Genomic DNA, 15,004 nt, shown 5'->3' with positions numbered 1-15,004 from the left:
AACTGTTGGCTAAGCTAGTTACACTTTTCAATGTACAGTCCAGTGCGCTGCCAGTTAAAACTCAACAGTAAAATAAAATATCAGCTTTCTGACAACCAAAAAATGGAAACGATGAGTTTATTGCAGAGCTGTTGGACTGCGTCAGCTTGCACACATTTATATGCATGTTGCTGATAACACTCTGACTTTAGTTTCAAAGCAGCACTACAGTATTTTCAGATTGTTTTATTGATGCTTCTGCTGAAGGTGTTTACTGCCTGCAGAGAGGAGGCTTTACACTGCGGTCGGCTCTGGTGCTTTGCGCCATGCAGGAGACCCAGGCTGCGTGTTCGGCCCCGCCCAGATATGATGTCATGTGTTTGGCGAGCTGCAGCCGTCTGGCGGGGTCGGGGGCCAGGAGCCGGGGCCCGTCCTCGTGCTGTCGCTTTACTGTACGCTAGCTCTGCCACCTCTCTAAAGGCTTGGCAGGACACCCGGCAGAAAGTCCCGCTGTGCCGCCAGACATGTGAGCGATCACAGTTCTATCATGTGTAAATCAGTGTGATGCTGCTGCTGCTGCACACACCGAGCTGACCTCTGTTTTTAAATGATGATGTTACTGAAGGGAGAGTTCCCCTTCTTTTCCACCTCCTCCTCCCTCTGTCCGTACGTCCGTCTGGCGGTGGGAGTTTGGCAGCTCCAGCTGTGAAGCATTAGGGACCTGTCCTGTTTCTGCTCTATCTGTGTTAGAGTGCATATGTTGGGTTTTCCCCTTGTAAAAAGCGTGCCCCACCATAAATGGGGCAGAGTGAGTTTATTCTCCTCCTGTTTGGGTTTGTTCTCTCTGCTCCGTCTCTGTTGCCACATCTTTACGCTTCGCTGCTTTTATCGGCTGCAGATTGTGGCTTGTTTGTGCGGTGACACACCTCAGAGTTTATTCAGTAAGCTGCAGCTTTCTGCTGATTGGGACGTTTGGAGGAAGTTCAGCAAAAAGGTGCAGCCCTGACCTGAACAGAGTTTTTGGAAAGTTTTTGACTTCCACAACTCTATGAATAAACATTATTATTATTATTATAATTTTGCTGATGCTGTGAGTTCCCCAGCTGCATCTAAACAAACTGCTATCCTTGATAGCATTCCTCATTAAATTATTGTTATACAAGGTGCAGTAACTGCCCCGTTGAAGCTCTTCCAAGGTTGTTATCAGGACAGAAAAAACTTTCTACGCCAGGGTAGGGACTAATGAGTGGCCCTGAAAAACTTCAGTTTGGTTGAACTCAGAAAGGGCAACCAGCAGCATCTTCCCTCTCCTTGTATTTTGTTGTGTTTTCTTACATTTTCTATTTTTATGTTGAACATCTATTATTCACAAAAGTTTCAAACACTCTTACACACTGTCCAACTTGCAAAGATATATTAGCAACGTTAGCGTGCTATACTTTTTGTATATCATTTAAATATTTTTTTTTAGATTTGCATTTTTTTTCTAACACATATTTCTCACATATTTTTATTTCTGTTTTTGAAAAAAATATATATTTTTAGGCATTAGTATTTAGATTTTTTTAAATGTTTTGTTTACTATTATGACTTTTTTCTCATACCTATTTCTTCATGTTTTTACATACATAAAAATGTAAATTAATAAAAAGGATATAACTGAAATGCCTGAAATGAAAAATATTAGTGTCTGATTTTAAAAAATGCCTGAAAAATAGAAAATAAACAAATAGTCAAATATATATATATATATATATATATATATAATTCCAGAAAATATCAGTGAAACATTAATACTTGGGAAAAAAATAGAATTTATATCTGAAAAATATGAATTAAATTTATGAGAGATTGTGGTCATGGTCAGCAGGTATCCTTGATGGAAACAGTAATGCAGTTGGCTGAATATCTGTTCCATACAGATAATGTTCATGTTTCATTTTACTCAGACTGAAAACTCCTAAAATGATTTATGTAGAAATGTTTGGAAAGCTGTACTTTATAATAGACTGTCACACGCTGTTTTGTGTGATTCCTCGTTTCCTGGAGAAGTTAGTCTGACCCACAGAGACACAACAGACACATTAATGAGAAATACAGCAGGAGCTACTCTTTAACTCAGGCAGTGATTCCAGCCTGGAGGGACATATCACTGAGACTAATTCATAGCAGGGAGAGAAGTAACTTAAATATCTGGGGAAAACACAACTTCCAGGTGAAGCAGATGACAAACAGTTGATTTTGGTCCTCTTCTAACCAGAGGAGGAGTGTGTGTTCACAGGAGTGTTCAGCGTGTGTCAATGTTGTATTGGTTGTGTTCCTATCTTACCTTTGAAGCAGAACACTCCATAGAGGTTGCTGCGATCTGGGTATCCAGTTTGGTTTTCGTATTTGTAGAGCGTGCGGACGCCCAGCAGGCCTCCTCCACACTGCGGCCGGGGGACGGTGATGGGGTAGCGAACGCTGCCATCGGACAGCCAGCTGTAGTCGCAGCGGTTCAGTCCCGCCCTCCAGGCAGCAAACAGCTGGCCGGTCGACGCCAACACAGCGTCGTGCTTCTCACACTCCTCATTTGCCTGCTGCCAGGTGACCTTATCTTTGAGGGTGGGAGGGTAGAAGACATCACCTGCACACAAAGGACACACATGTTAGTAGTCAACAAAGGTTAACAGAGCTGCAGTCATTTTACATGATATTTTAGTTGTAGTTACCGTTCAGTTTGTCTACGTAGCAGTACACGTCATATTTCTCTGTGGGGTCGCGGATACCATACGTTCTCACACCTGGTCGATTCAGCAGATCACCTGCACAGCCTGGACGAGGAATTGTGATTGGATACCTGAAAATAAAAAAAAACTCAGTTGTCTTTCAATAAGTGAAAAATCAGCCAGTGTAGAAAGAATATATTGGCTTGTTTCCAAAAGAAATCCATTTTACTGAAGTAGTCTCTAGAAATAAATGGCACCACCAAGAATAAAGCAGGCTAAATTAAGTTATATTAGAAAATACTTGTGTACATATTCTTGCTGCATTGGCAGTTTTTTATCACTCATTTTTAGAAATTTGCACTGCAAGAAGACAAAGACAGATAAAAATGGAGATTTTGCAGTAAATGCATCAGAAACATTGTGTGAATGTACCTGACTGACTGGTCGGCGAGCCAGCCAGCGTCACACTGGTCGAGGCCGTCCTCAAAGGCAGCACTCAGCTGTTCGGGTGTGGCGACGGAGGCATCGACGGAGTGACACGCCTCCACAGCTGCAGGGAAATCCAGAGTGTAGCGGCTGGTGTTCGCTCTGTAGTGGAACACAACCCCTGCAGACAGAACAACATCAACAGTCAGTTCAACAGCAAAGCCTCAGTAGGATTTTATTGAACCTGAAACTTTTGAGAGCTGAACTTTCACCAGCTAAAGTTATAAATAACTGCAGGTCAAAAATCCAATTCAGGTTTGTCATCAGCTGCTTGCTAGCAAGATGTCACAAATATCACTATATTTGTAGCTAATGAATCACATTAACAATAACGAAGTCGACTTAATGCTGATAAACTGCAGCCCCAACCTGAACATGAGCCAAGAAGCAGAAGTAAAATAAAAAAAACTAATGAATATAAATAAAATAAAGGTAAAATATATTTAAAATGTCTGAAAGTGTTACATGTCTGCCAAAAAATGAATGCAACTTCTGCAAAAATAAATAAAATGTCTGCAAAACAAAATGTAAGTGTCTGAAAAAAATATGAATACACATATATTATATTATTTAGAATCGATATATTTTATAAACAGAGAATGTATAAAAGATAGTAATAAAATGTAACAAAATGAAGAAAAAAATCCTCAAAACATTTCAAAATGTCTTAAAACATTACCAAAATGAAGTGTGTGAAAAATGTAAACAAGACGAAAAAAAATTAAGAAAATGTTATCAATTAAATAATAACAAAATATCTGTGACAATCTTTCATATAATTTCAATTTCAATAAAATACTAATAAGAAAATTCTTTTGAAAAAAGAGGCAGAAATGTTATTTTTTGATAAATAAAAATAGAATTTCAGACATTTTCCCAAACCTATTCTACCTAAAACAGAAACAAAAGATTGAAAAATAAAATTTCCAAAAAATATTAATAAAATATCAGTAAAATGTCAAACCTGTTAATAAAATAGTCAAAAATATAAATACTATGGGGGGAAAAAACACGAAAGATCAGAAAGTGTTAAGAAAATATCAGAAAACTACTCAAATGTGCAACAACATACCTAAATGGGAAAAAAAATAAAATTCATTAAACAGCCAGGAAATACTGACGTCTTCAGCTGATTCTCAGAAAACAGAGGTGCTGATTCAGCACTCTGAGCTCTTACAGTTCTTCCAACATTAAGATTGAGACTACAAAGGAAAACACATTTCATCAGGCGGAGTGTCTAATGTTGACGTTGCATTTCAGTGACTGATTTAAAATGACTTCAGATTACAGCATAGATCCTCTGCTGACAGAAACTGGATCGCTGCACAGATACATGACAGTATAGAGAAACAGAAGCCGGTGAATAATTTCAGCTGTCATCCTCAGACTATACGTCGCTGTTGTCTTGTATCATTAGGTCTGTTTTTTTGGAGCTGGATCATGTCTCATCTGCAAGGATATCCTGGCAGAGCTGCAGGACGACGTGAAAGGATGTCTGAGCTGTTAAATGGAGAGTTGTGTGTCACTCATAGGGAGAGTCTTTGTGTGGAGCTGCTCAACAAAGAGTGCTGTTCAGGATTAATGTGGAATCTGTGGAAATGTCTGGGAGAGAGGAGAGGCGAGGTGATCGACAGACCCCACAAATCTTTAGTTTCTCTACAGACTTTCATATAGGAGAAAGTGAGGCTACTGTGCATTTTTATCTTATCCTGCGATACTGAACTGGAGCAAAGACAGTTAGTAGATTCTCTAATTAGTCAAACAACTAAAAATGAATATGACAATTGTTTACATCTTTTGGTCAAAAGCCCAAAAATGTCCACTTCCAGCTGCTCAATAGTGAATATCTGCTTTGCAAATTTTTGTAACAACGCCATGATAATAAGCTGAACAAAGTTGTTAATTGTTATATTGTGCATATCTAATTTAAAAACATTATTATTCAGTATATCTTAGCACAGAAACACAGGACTCTTCGGCAGACTTTAACGCGGTTTCTTTTTATTATCCCAGCCAGTTTTAGTTATTTATTATTATCTAGCTGTTATTCTGTTTATAGATTTTGTCATTGTTGATTTTGATGTTTATATATTGATAAATATTGATTTTTAAGTTTATATATTCTTAACTTATTAAAAACATTTGAACCTTTCGAGCAGAAAATGAGGGACCTGCATGTCAGGAAATGTATTGCAGATTTGCTCTAGTACCTGGTTCCTCCACCAGGTGGCGCCTGTCACTGTTTAATGAGATGGAGTTACAGGTGTGTTTGCTGACCGTCTGTAAGGATTCATAAAACAAGTGCACCTCCCTGGTGTTTGTTAATTGTTGCAGTCATGTTGATGAACTTTGCAGCATCACGCTGTGTGTGTTGGGGGACTGTAGGATTTAGCTAGCTGCCTGAGACTCGTGCTGAAAATGCTACGCTAATGTTCAGATGCAACCACAGGCCAGGAGCTGAGTGTCTGTCGGCAAAGATGCTGCTAATGTCAGGAATTTTCAACAACATTCACAATAAAGTGCAGTGTGTCTGCAAAGCTCTGTATAAACACGTATAAATACATTTTAAAGGTGGCAGTAAATACTAAGAGACTTCCGGTACCAATAAAGCGAAAGAACGTGAAATAAAACGCAGCAGGGGTCAGGTGGGAACTGTTTTCAGCTTTGGTTGATTTTTAATTAGAATGACCCAGCTACCTGCTTAGAAACTCATTTCCTCTCAAAAAGTCAGAATGTATGAGCACGGAAATATATTTCATGTCAGAAGTTGAACTACAGGATAGACGATGTCTCTGTGTTTGTGCTTCAGGTTTCCTCGTCACCCTGGTGAAAATTACTGTTGGACTTCAACTCAGATTTTAGTGGAGCTCGGAGAAACTTCCAGAAGAAGAATTAAAAAACAGACAGTAACAACGACCACAACAGACTTCTGAGAGGAAGCGACTTTAGAGAAAACAGCTTGACTTAATACTTTTGGCGGCACCTTCAGCTTTGAAGTGTCTGCCAGCTAAACACATCTGGATGCAGTCACTGATGGAGTTTGTAGACTCCTGGTACACACTGTTAATGTGACTGTAAAAGGTTTGGACCCGCCCACTGCTCTCTCTGCTGATGATGATGCAAAAACTACCACATAAAGATCTACATTAACCACGAAGCGATACTAAACTACCACAGAAGGATGCAAAACTACAGAAGAAAGACGTAAAACTACTACATAAAGTTACAAAATGACCAAAAAAAGCTGTAGAGCTACCACAAAAAGGGCTTAATTACTCCCTGAACATACAAAACTACTATAAAAGATGCAAAAGTAATTGCAATAAACATTCAAAATTACCATGAAAGACACAAAAGAGCCTCAAAAAGATGTTAAACGACCACACAAAGATGTGAAAATTACAACAAAAAAGTTAGAAAACAGGCACATAGACAAAAAAGTATCACAAAATGATATAAAATGACGACATAAACAAATAAAACTTCCACAAAAAGATGCAAAACTTTCACATTATGACACAAAATTAGCGCAAAAAATGCAAAATGACCCCCAGCAGACAAAACTTATATCAAAACAGTAACTACAAAGAAATGTAAAATGACACCCAAAGACACAATGTTACCACAAAAACACAAAATAATCACAAAAAGATGCCAAACTACCACACTAATGCGAAACCACCACAAAAACATGCAAGATGACCACAAAAAGGTGCAAAATGTGGACAAAAAGATGCGCAACAACTACATAAACATTTTAGTAAATAAGTGTGTAAGTGCATGTGGTGTGTGTGTGTTTTGCTAACCGGTGACGTTGAGGCTGACGGTGTCCTGAGTGTCCTCCATCCCGTGCATCACCTCGCAGCGGTACAGGCCGGCGTCACTGGCCCTGAGCCGCACAATCATCAGCGAGGCGTCCCCGACCGACAGCGGGTGGCTGGGCACCGACACCCTGCTACGGAACTCCTGCCCCACCTTCACCACCGCCCCCTGAGCCACCAGCACCACCTTCTCCCCCGGCCCATCAAGCTTCACCCACTTGATCCGGAGCTGCTCATCGGGACTAGAGCTGGGACGAGGTGCAGACGTGGGAGGGAGCGTGGACGTGGTGGGAGAAGCTGGCATGATGGAGAAGTGACACGGCAGCACCACCCTGCCAGCCAGAGAGCCGGCTGCAGGAGAGCTCTTCTCCATCTTCATCGTGGTACGTGGAGGCGCTGGAAACAGGAAATAGTCTGCTGAAATTTGATCATTTAGCCAAAATATCTGCTAACAGAGTTGGTAAACATTAAAGGTCCCATAATGTGCATCTTTTCATTCATGATTAAATCTTTTTTGTGGCTATCAAAGCCAAATGATCTTGTCCAGCATCAAACACACTTCAAGGTCTTGATTTGATTCAGCAGTTATGTTTCCATGTAACGGTAAGGTGACACTGAAGCAAACTTTCGAACAGTGTTTTTAGTATTGAAAGAAAATGTGAGTTAGGTTTGGCCCCAAAGCAAATAAACTTGACTGCTTTGCGTCATCAGAAGGTGGCGCTGTGGGCTACACGGCTTTCATAGACGGAGTAGAAGAAGCCACAGACAAAACCAGCTGTTTGACAATCACTACAACCCTCTAAGAGGAAGAGGAAGAAGCCAAAAGCTTTAGCCATCTACACAAGAAAAATGGAGAGACGTTTTCAGGAATAGTTTACAATAAGGAAGGTTCTATTTATTCTTTGATGCCTGCTGGTGACACCATGTTTCAAGCTGTGCAGAAACAAAGACCATGAAAAAAACAGCCGATCAGTCATGTGAGTTCAATGTTCTGCAGTTAGCAGCTTTCCAATCGTTTCAACAAACTATAAACAGTAAACTTTAAAACTGCACAACAGATTTCTGCATCATCTGTGCAGCAGCTCCTCTTCACTAGAGCGTTTGGTGACATAAGAGCACCGTCCTCCCAAGACAGAAAGCTCAACGTGACTACTTCACATGGCTACAGAGTCTGTCTCCAGCCTCATTCATCATCCATACACTCATATCCAAAAGTAAAGGAGCATTACATGCATTCCTTCTTTTACATTACGTCAGAAAACCATGGCACCACTAAATCTGGACCTGGTTGCTGCCGTCTGAGAGATCTAATGTCATATTTTATTGTCGAGCCCACAAAACATAAGAACAAACCATCAGCAGTCCCATCCAGCTGTAATATCTGTATTCCCCTGATACTCTGATAATGAGGGAATGCTGCTACAATACAAGTGAGCTCATGTGGGAGCTTCTAGCTGCTGCAAAAAGATGGAAGAAACTGCACATGTGAGGAACTGGAGTAAAAGGCACTTTCCACTCTGTCAGACTTGGACCTTTAAGTCTGGCACTCTTGTTATTACATCAGAGTTTGGATTTAAGGGGAAATCACATCATTCCCGCTGGCCTCGACTCACCTGGTTGAGCCGAACACAGACACACAAACCAGAGCAGGTGTGTGAGGGTGTGTCCAATCATCTTGACACAGTCTGAAAACACAAAGACACTGAAAATCAGAGACAAACCTCACAAAAGGGTTAAAGAAAAAGTTTTACTCTGTGTTTTAACATGTTGATGTACCTTAATGCTGTAATGGATTACTAGCTATAAACAGCAGAGTAACAGAGCAGCAACGACAGAAGCAGGAATGAAAATCTAAACTGTAATATAGAGAGAAAAGTTGTAAAGCTTTAATGTGATGTATTTGTATGATGATTATTTCACACCATTAAATAGTTGTCATAGAAACCACACATCAGCTAAAAATTGCTGACGGTGCACTCCGCCTTTGGATAATCTTCTGCTGTATCAACCAACAAACTGCAGCTTTGTCATACATTTTGTTTCAGAAAATAAACTTTAGTTTGATTATTTACAGCCCATAGCTTATAAAAATTCTAAAAAATCTAAAAACTCCAATAAGTTAATACATTTTAGTATGAGATTTAAATACAATTTACCCACCCAACTATAGTCAAATAATGCAATAGCAACGACAGAGATGTGCTAAGCTAGCTACCTTTAGCAGGAGTTTAAATGTTAATTTTCTTCTTTGTAATGAAATAAGTCCGCTGCTGTCTCATGTGGATAAAAAAAAAAAAACGTAATTAAAATGCTTTTTTTTTTTTACTGAGAGATACCAACCAGAAGAAAACCAGTCACTTTTTAAATTAGCTCTAGCTTATGCTAACGTTAGCTGAAGCCAGCTTAGCACTTAGTTTCACCTCAAATTGTTAAAATATTACTACATACTAGCGCCTGGGAAGCTTAATATTAAAAGTTATTGAAACTGTTTTAAAAAATGATAGCAAATCTTCATAATTTTAAAGCTAGAGAATTTTTTGTTATTTTATTGTTCATTTACATGTTGCAACAAGGACAAAAAAAAAACAATACCTTAAGTTAGCTTTAGCCTGTGCTATTGCCAGCAACAGCAATATATTAGCAACTAGTCTTCACTTGAAATTTCTTTATCAATTTTTGATATCGAACAAAAGCAGCAAATCTTCACAGTTTTAAATCTGGAGGCAGTTTTTTCTGATTTACATACAAAAATGAAGTTAAAAAATTCATTCAAATTAGCTTCGGGTTTAGCCTGCGCGACGGCTAGCCAATAGCTTTCTCTTAACATCTAAAGAAAATCATATATTTAAAACAAAAGCAGCAAATCTTCACATATTAAAAGGTAGAAAATGTAATTTTGGATGTTATTTTCAATCTTTTGACTTAAATGATAACAGTTGCTGATCAAATGATGTAAGATGTAACCTGTAAATACTGTTGGATAGTTGGGGTTGTTACAAAGCACCAAATTTTACCTCTAAAGTCACTAAAGCTGACAAATAACTGTAGTGGAGTAGAAGGATCTGTACAGCAGCATAAAATGCAAAATGAAAAGAAAGAAAGAAACTAAGAAAACAAGTACATGTACAATTACAATAAATTGAGTAAATCTACTCAGTTACATCCCCTCAGCTGCAGTGGACAAGCTGAAAGCAGCAGAGGTTTTACATTATTGCTTGAAAAATAGAACAGTTGATCAATCTGCAGGTAGTTGCAGATCATTCTCCCACTGATTGGCTGAATGTTTCACTGTTAATCACAACTGAAAGTGCTTCTTCCACCAGTACATTCCTATTATAATATTCATACAGCACTACTGCTTCCAACCTTCCTTTTACTTATGTGCTGTCTTCAACTGTGGTATTTTAAAGTCATGCAGTGGCAAAATCAGATATTGCTGAGGTTGAAATGTGCCATTTTCTGTCATTTTATTTTTTTAAATAATGTTTTTTTTTTTGTTGTTTTTTTTTTTTTAATCTTTTATAAGAAAGTGAAGTTGCTAACATTTTGGAATCACTACGACCTAAACTATGTTTACTCTCCAAATGACCAACTTTTACTGAAGTGTTTTAAAGTAGAAAGTCACCTCATGGTAAACAAGGACAATATTTAGACACTGCCTGGCATTAGTTGTGATTTTGCTGTACTTTCTTTATATTATTGGATGTTCCAGCACTGAAAATGCAGTTTTAATGCTGTTAATTGTCCATCCTCCATCGATGCCAGTGAAGCGCAGAGTCATGAAACGCAGAGCAGAGCAGATGTGTGGTAACAGCTGTGTGATAAGTCTTATCCAGTGATCAGTGGATGTAAACGCACCTAAATGGTCCCGAGAGTCACTTTTATCAATGACTCTCAAATCACTGTGATTTATCAGTGTGGGAACATTCCTGGCCACCCAAAAGCTGCCGCTCCTCCGCTGCAGAGCGCAGAAATGTGCGGCGAATAATTACGCACCAACTGAACATTATCTTACCACATGTAACCGACAAGTAGTCGAGTCTGTTCAAGAATGAAAGTTAGAAAAATTAATTTCATACCTTGTAAATGCGTAAAAAGTCCAAAAATCCACTTGCTCTGTGTCACTTAAAACTTTCCAAACTAAACTCCCGCAGGTCCGACGTCGGGGTCTGGATGCGCGTACTTGTGCGGTTCCTCTCAAACAGATGTCTTCCTCCAGCTTTCAGCTCTGGCTGCAAGTTCAAATCCACTTTACACCCGCTATTATCCGCATATTAGGAAGAGGAGGAGCGCACAGGGACGATCATACACCGCCCAGTGCACGGAGAGGGAGGGAGGGAGGGAAGGAAGGCCAAAAGATGCATGTAGTGAAGGAGGTGGAGGGAGGGAGAGTGGGGAAAGCCTGAGTGGGAGAGAGGGAGAGAGAGGGGGGAGACATTAAAGGGACGCTCCGCTGGCTTATAGCACTGCTGTGAAGTTAAAGCAGTGTGGTGAGGGATGGATGGATAAAAGAAGGATGGAACTGTGAGAAGCAGAAGTTGGAATATTACAGGTTTTCAGTGGAAAAGCTGATCACTGTGAATTTTTATTTTTATTTGTATTTTTAATTTTAATCTTTAATTTTTTTAAACTTTTTTTTTTAACAATTATTTTACAGATTTTCCCTTTTTGGTTAAATTACAGATGACTATTAAGTTAACAGGAAAACATATTAATTCCCACATTAATGTAAAAGGCCAAAGCTGTAATCAAAATCTGGATTTTTATAAATGGTCATTTCTCCTTTCACAGTGTTTGACCGAAACATTACACTATTTTTTCTGTACATAAATCAGTAAAAATCTTATTATTTTATAGATATTTGCCCTGATGTCGAAAAAATATGTATATTTTTAAAATGGTAAATTACACTGTAACTAAGATCTTTTCTTTTTTTGTCAACAGGAAATATTGAAAAAAATCACAGAAAAACAACTCTGTGTCAAAGCATTTCACATATTTGCTGCTATTTTCACGAGTTTTTACCATTTTTGAACATCACAGTATTCAAACATTTATTGCAGTTCTTCTCGTTTTTTTTGTTTTTTTTTCCAGATTTGGTTTTTACATTGTACATTTCCCATAATGCAACTTGGCAATATTTTGATTGAACCCCTTGAGTTAAAGATGAAAGTCTGTTCTTCAGTCACAATTTCATTTCCTCGTTTTTAATCCACTGGCTTGGGGTGTAAAGGCATATTTACAAAATCTTTATCACTGTCCAAATACTTACAGACCTGACTGTATACTACGAAGGAAAGCAGCAATCCTCACAATTAGTAAGGGAAACATATGAATATCTGCCAACTAACCAACTCGTTACCAAACAGTTTCTTCACCAACATGTTTGTAAAGGTGTGTAATAACATGTTTTAAAATGTTGAAGTTCAACTCTGTGGGAAACCCTGAAAAAACCTGCCGAAGTTAGGGTTCCAATAAATGATCATCATTATTGTCATTATAGCAAAAATATTAAAAATGATAATTGTTGTATTTCGGTTTCAAATTTGATACAACATGTTCTCAAGGTACCCTAACTTGAGCATATTTTTTCAGGGTTTTATTGTTTATGTTATTACACACCTCTACCAACATATTGGTGAAGAAATTGTTTGGTAAAGATTTAGTTGGCAGATTTGTGAAATATCTCATAAAATGCCCTTTCTAAAGCAAGAAATGGAAAATTTTACTAAAGTTTGACTAATTCTATTGTATACATGTTTGTAGTATATAATTGTATATTTAGGTTAGAGCTATCTTGCTATTCATTATGCCTCCTTGCTTTTGTCACTTGCGTCACCTCATCACCTCATAGCCCCTACAAGCGAGGATGTGAGGAAGAAGACAAACTTGGCAAATGAAAATGATGATGTGCTGCACAGCTATATCACCTGTCAAATCAAACTGTTGCCCATGAAAGTGCTGCATTTATACCACTTGATAAAAAACTTCCGTGAAGAACACGCCAGTGCTTCCAAACACTGAGCTCCTCCAGAAGCCTTTTTTCCTCCAGATGCCAGCTCAGGTCACGCAGAGTGGCCATAAATCCATCTAGATGTGAAAAGGTGCCATCCCTATACAATATTTCATGATGTGGCGGCAGTGTAAAGACTTGTTTATACTCTCTGGCAAATGCGCTCATTGACAGCGTTATAGCTATAATACCACTGTATAGTCTGCAAGAACCCACTTGGATTTCCGTGCACTATTTCCCTGGTAGTGTAGTTGACACATATTGGGAGCTGTACCTGGAAGTTAAAAAAAAAAAAGGGATCCGCACAGACTCTTGTGCACTTTGAGAGTGACAAAGTTTATGTCACACTAATCTGACTTAGCAGATGTCACTGATTGCTCCTTTCACGTGGCTTTTTTCTCTCCTGCCATTATCTGTGTGTTGCTGGTTTCAAAATCCTCTTCGCTGCAGAAAACAACAAACTCCGAGCAGCAACCTACACAGTAAAAATGGCAACTTTGCAGAGGATTTTGATCGTGCAAAAAGGTAGGCTTGCTTGGTTCTTTTGGAAAATTATCTACTTTAGTGACAGCGCTCACCTCGCTGCATGAAAAAGTTCCACCAAAACAATTCTCCCATCACGATTTTGCAGGGACACGGTCGGTGCATCCTGAGTTTGACACTGCCCAATATGACTGTGGTTTAAAGAAATACAAACCACAGTGTTTTTTTTCTGTAGCTGAATGACGATGAAATGATGAGGACAAACATAGCTGACTTAGAAACAGTGAAACAGCCAGCTGTAGCTGACTCTGGAACAGTCTTTTTGTCAGCTGTGCATGGTAGGGACCTGGGCTTCAGGCTGACCCAGGTGCACCCTCCTGAACGAGAGACGGTGGCCCACTAAGATACAGAAACAGACAGACAGTGGCAGTGGGTGTTACCTGGCTTAAGGGAAACGTAGAGAACACAGAACAAACCTGGTCAACTGGGACCAGGTGAGACGTCAGCCAGGGTGCAGGGCTGCAGGATCGGGATCTCTAAGTTGCTTGACAGCGGGGCAGAGACCTCCATAGCCATGGTCAGGGTGCTGGAGAGCGGTGAACGGTGAGGGACATTGTTGGCGGGAGCCATGCTTCCTTCTGGAGGCCTTTGCAGAAGGTGGGTGCAGGGTAGGTTTGGGCAGCATACTACCTGACTGGTGAACTGGCTAGACACTAGCAAACAGGAAGCTGGCTCAGGAACTGGGACAGGTTGGGGGTAGCAGGCCGAAGACTGGCTGACTCAGGATCGAAAGCAGGCAGGAAGTTAGACAGGAGGGCTGGGAAACAGAGGTATCTAAAAAATCCCTGATTCACCATAGCAAAGAGCTCCTCAGCCAAGGCTTCAGATCGCCCTATAACCCTAACAAGGGGTTCTACTCCACGTCCTATACAGGCAAATATGAGTGTTATTAAAATAAAGTTAATCGTGCATCAGGGTGTCTGCTGAGTCCATATTGGCTAGTTTATTCTGTTAGTTTACAGATTGGTGAGGAAAGGACCAAAATGCAGACAACTAGACTAAAACCTAAACCAAAGGTGATGAACAGGCTCAGGAGCAAACAGAGGTCGGCTGTGATCAGGTAAAAATACAAACTATTATACTGATGAATTATAAATGTGTGAATGATGGAGAATCTCCTTGTACAGGATTTAAAAAAAACAAAACAAAACAAAACGCCGCCCTTACTGAGAATCCACTTCAAATGTGAGACATGAGCAAAAATGAATTTACCTAAAAATATAACATGATAACAATGCTGGAAGTGAAAAATTATCTATAAAGGCAAATACAACAGGGTGGCACTCATCTCTCACTGAAGATAGAAATTAAGTTATTCACACAACATAAATGGAAATATGATGGAGAAGATGAAGATGGTGGTTAAAACATCTCACTCAGTGAAAGTGGAAAACAAAACTAATATATCATATTTTAAGAGGACTGTGAAGGCTTGCCTTTAATAATTCTCTCTG

General features: G+C 39.3%; 1 protein-coding gene across 1 annotated transcript in view; it reads right to left on the bottom strand.

Moving 5' to 3' along the window:
* Window positions 1-11,223, bottom strand: part of vcanb (versican b) — a 37,110-nt gene extending 25,887 nt beyond the window's left edge. The window contains exons 1-6 of the mRNA XM_008298067.1: window positions 11,074-11,223; window positions 8,608-8,679; window positions 6,980-7,390; window positions 3,120-3,294; window positions 2,691-2,818; window positions 2,309-2,605 (exon numbers count right to left, since the gene is read on the bottom strand). Of these exons, the coding sequence (XP_008296289.1) occupies window positions 2,309-2,605; window positions 2,691-2,818; window positions 3,120-3,294; window positions 6,980-7,390; window positions 8,608-8,668 (1,072 nt within the window). The 5' untranslated portion in view covers window positions 8,669-8,679; window positions 11,074-11,223. The remainder of the gene's footprint in view (window positions 1-2,308; window positions 2,606-2,690; window positions 2,819-3,119; window positions 3,295-6,979; window positions 7,391-8,607; window positions 8,680-11,073) is intronic.
* Window positions 11,224-15,004: the final 3,781 nt, after the last annotated feature.

The sequence above is a fragment of the Stegastes partitus genome, unplaced genomic scaffold (genome assembly GCF_000690725.1).
Source record: "Stegastes partitus isolate 25-593 unplaced genomic scaffold, Stegastes_partitus-1.0.2 Scaffold1277, whole genome shotgun sequence".
Taxonomy (NCBI): Eukaryota; Metazoa; Chordata; class Actinopteri; family Pomacentridae; genus Stegastes; species Stegastes partitus.
This window is presented reverse-complemented; position numbering and strand designations above follow the sequence as displayed.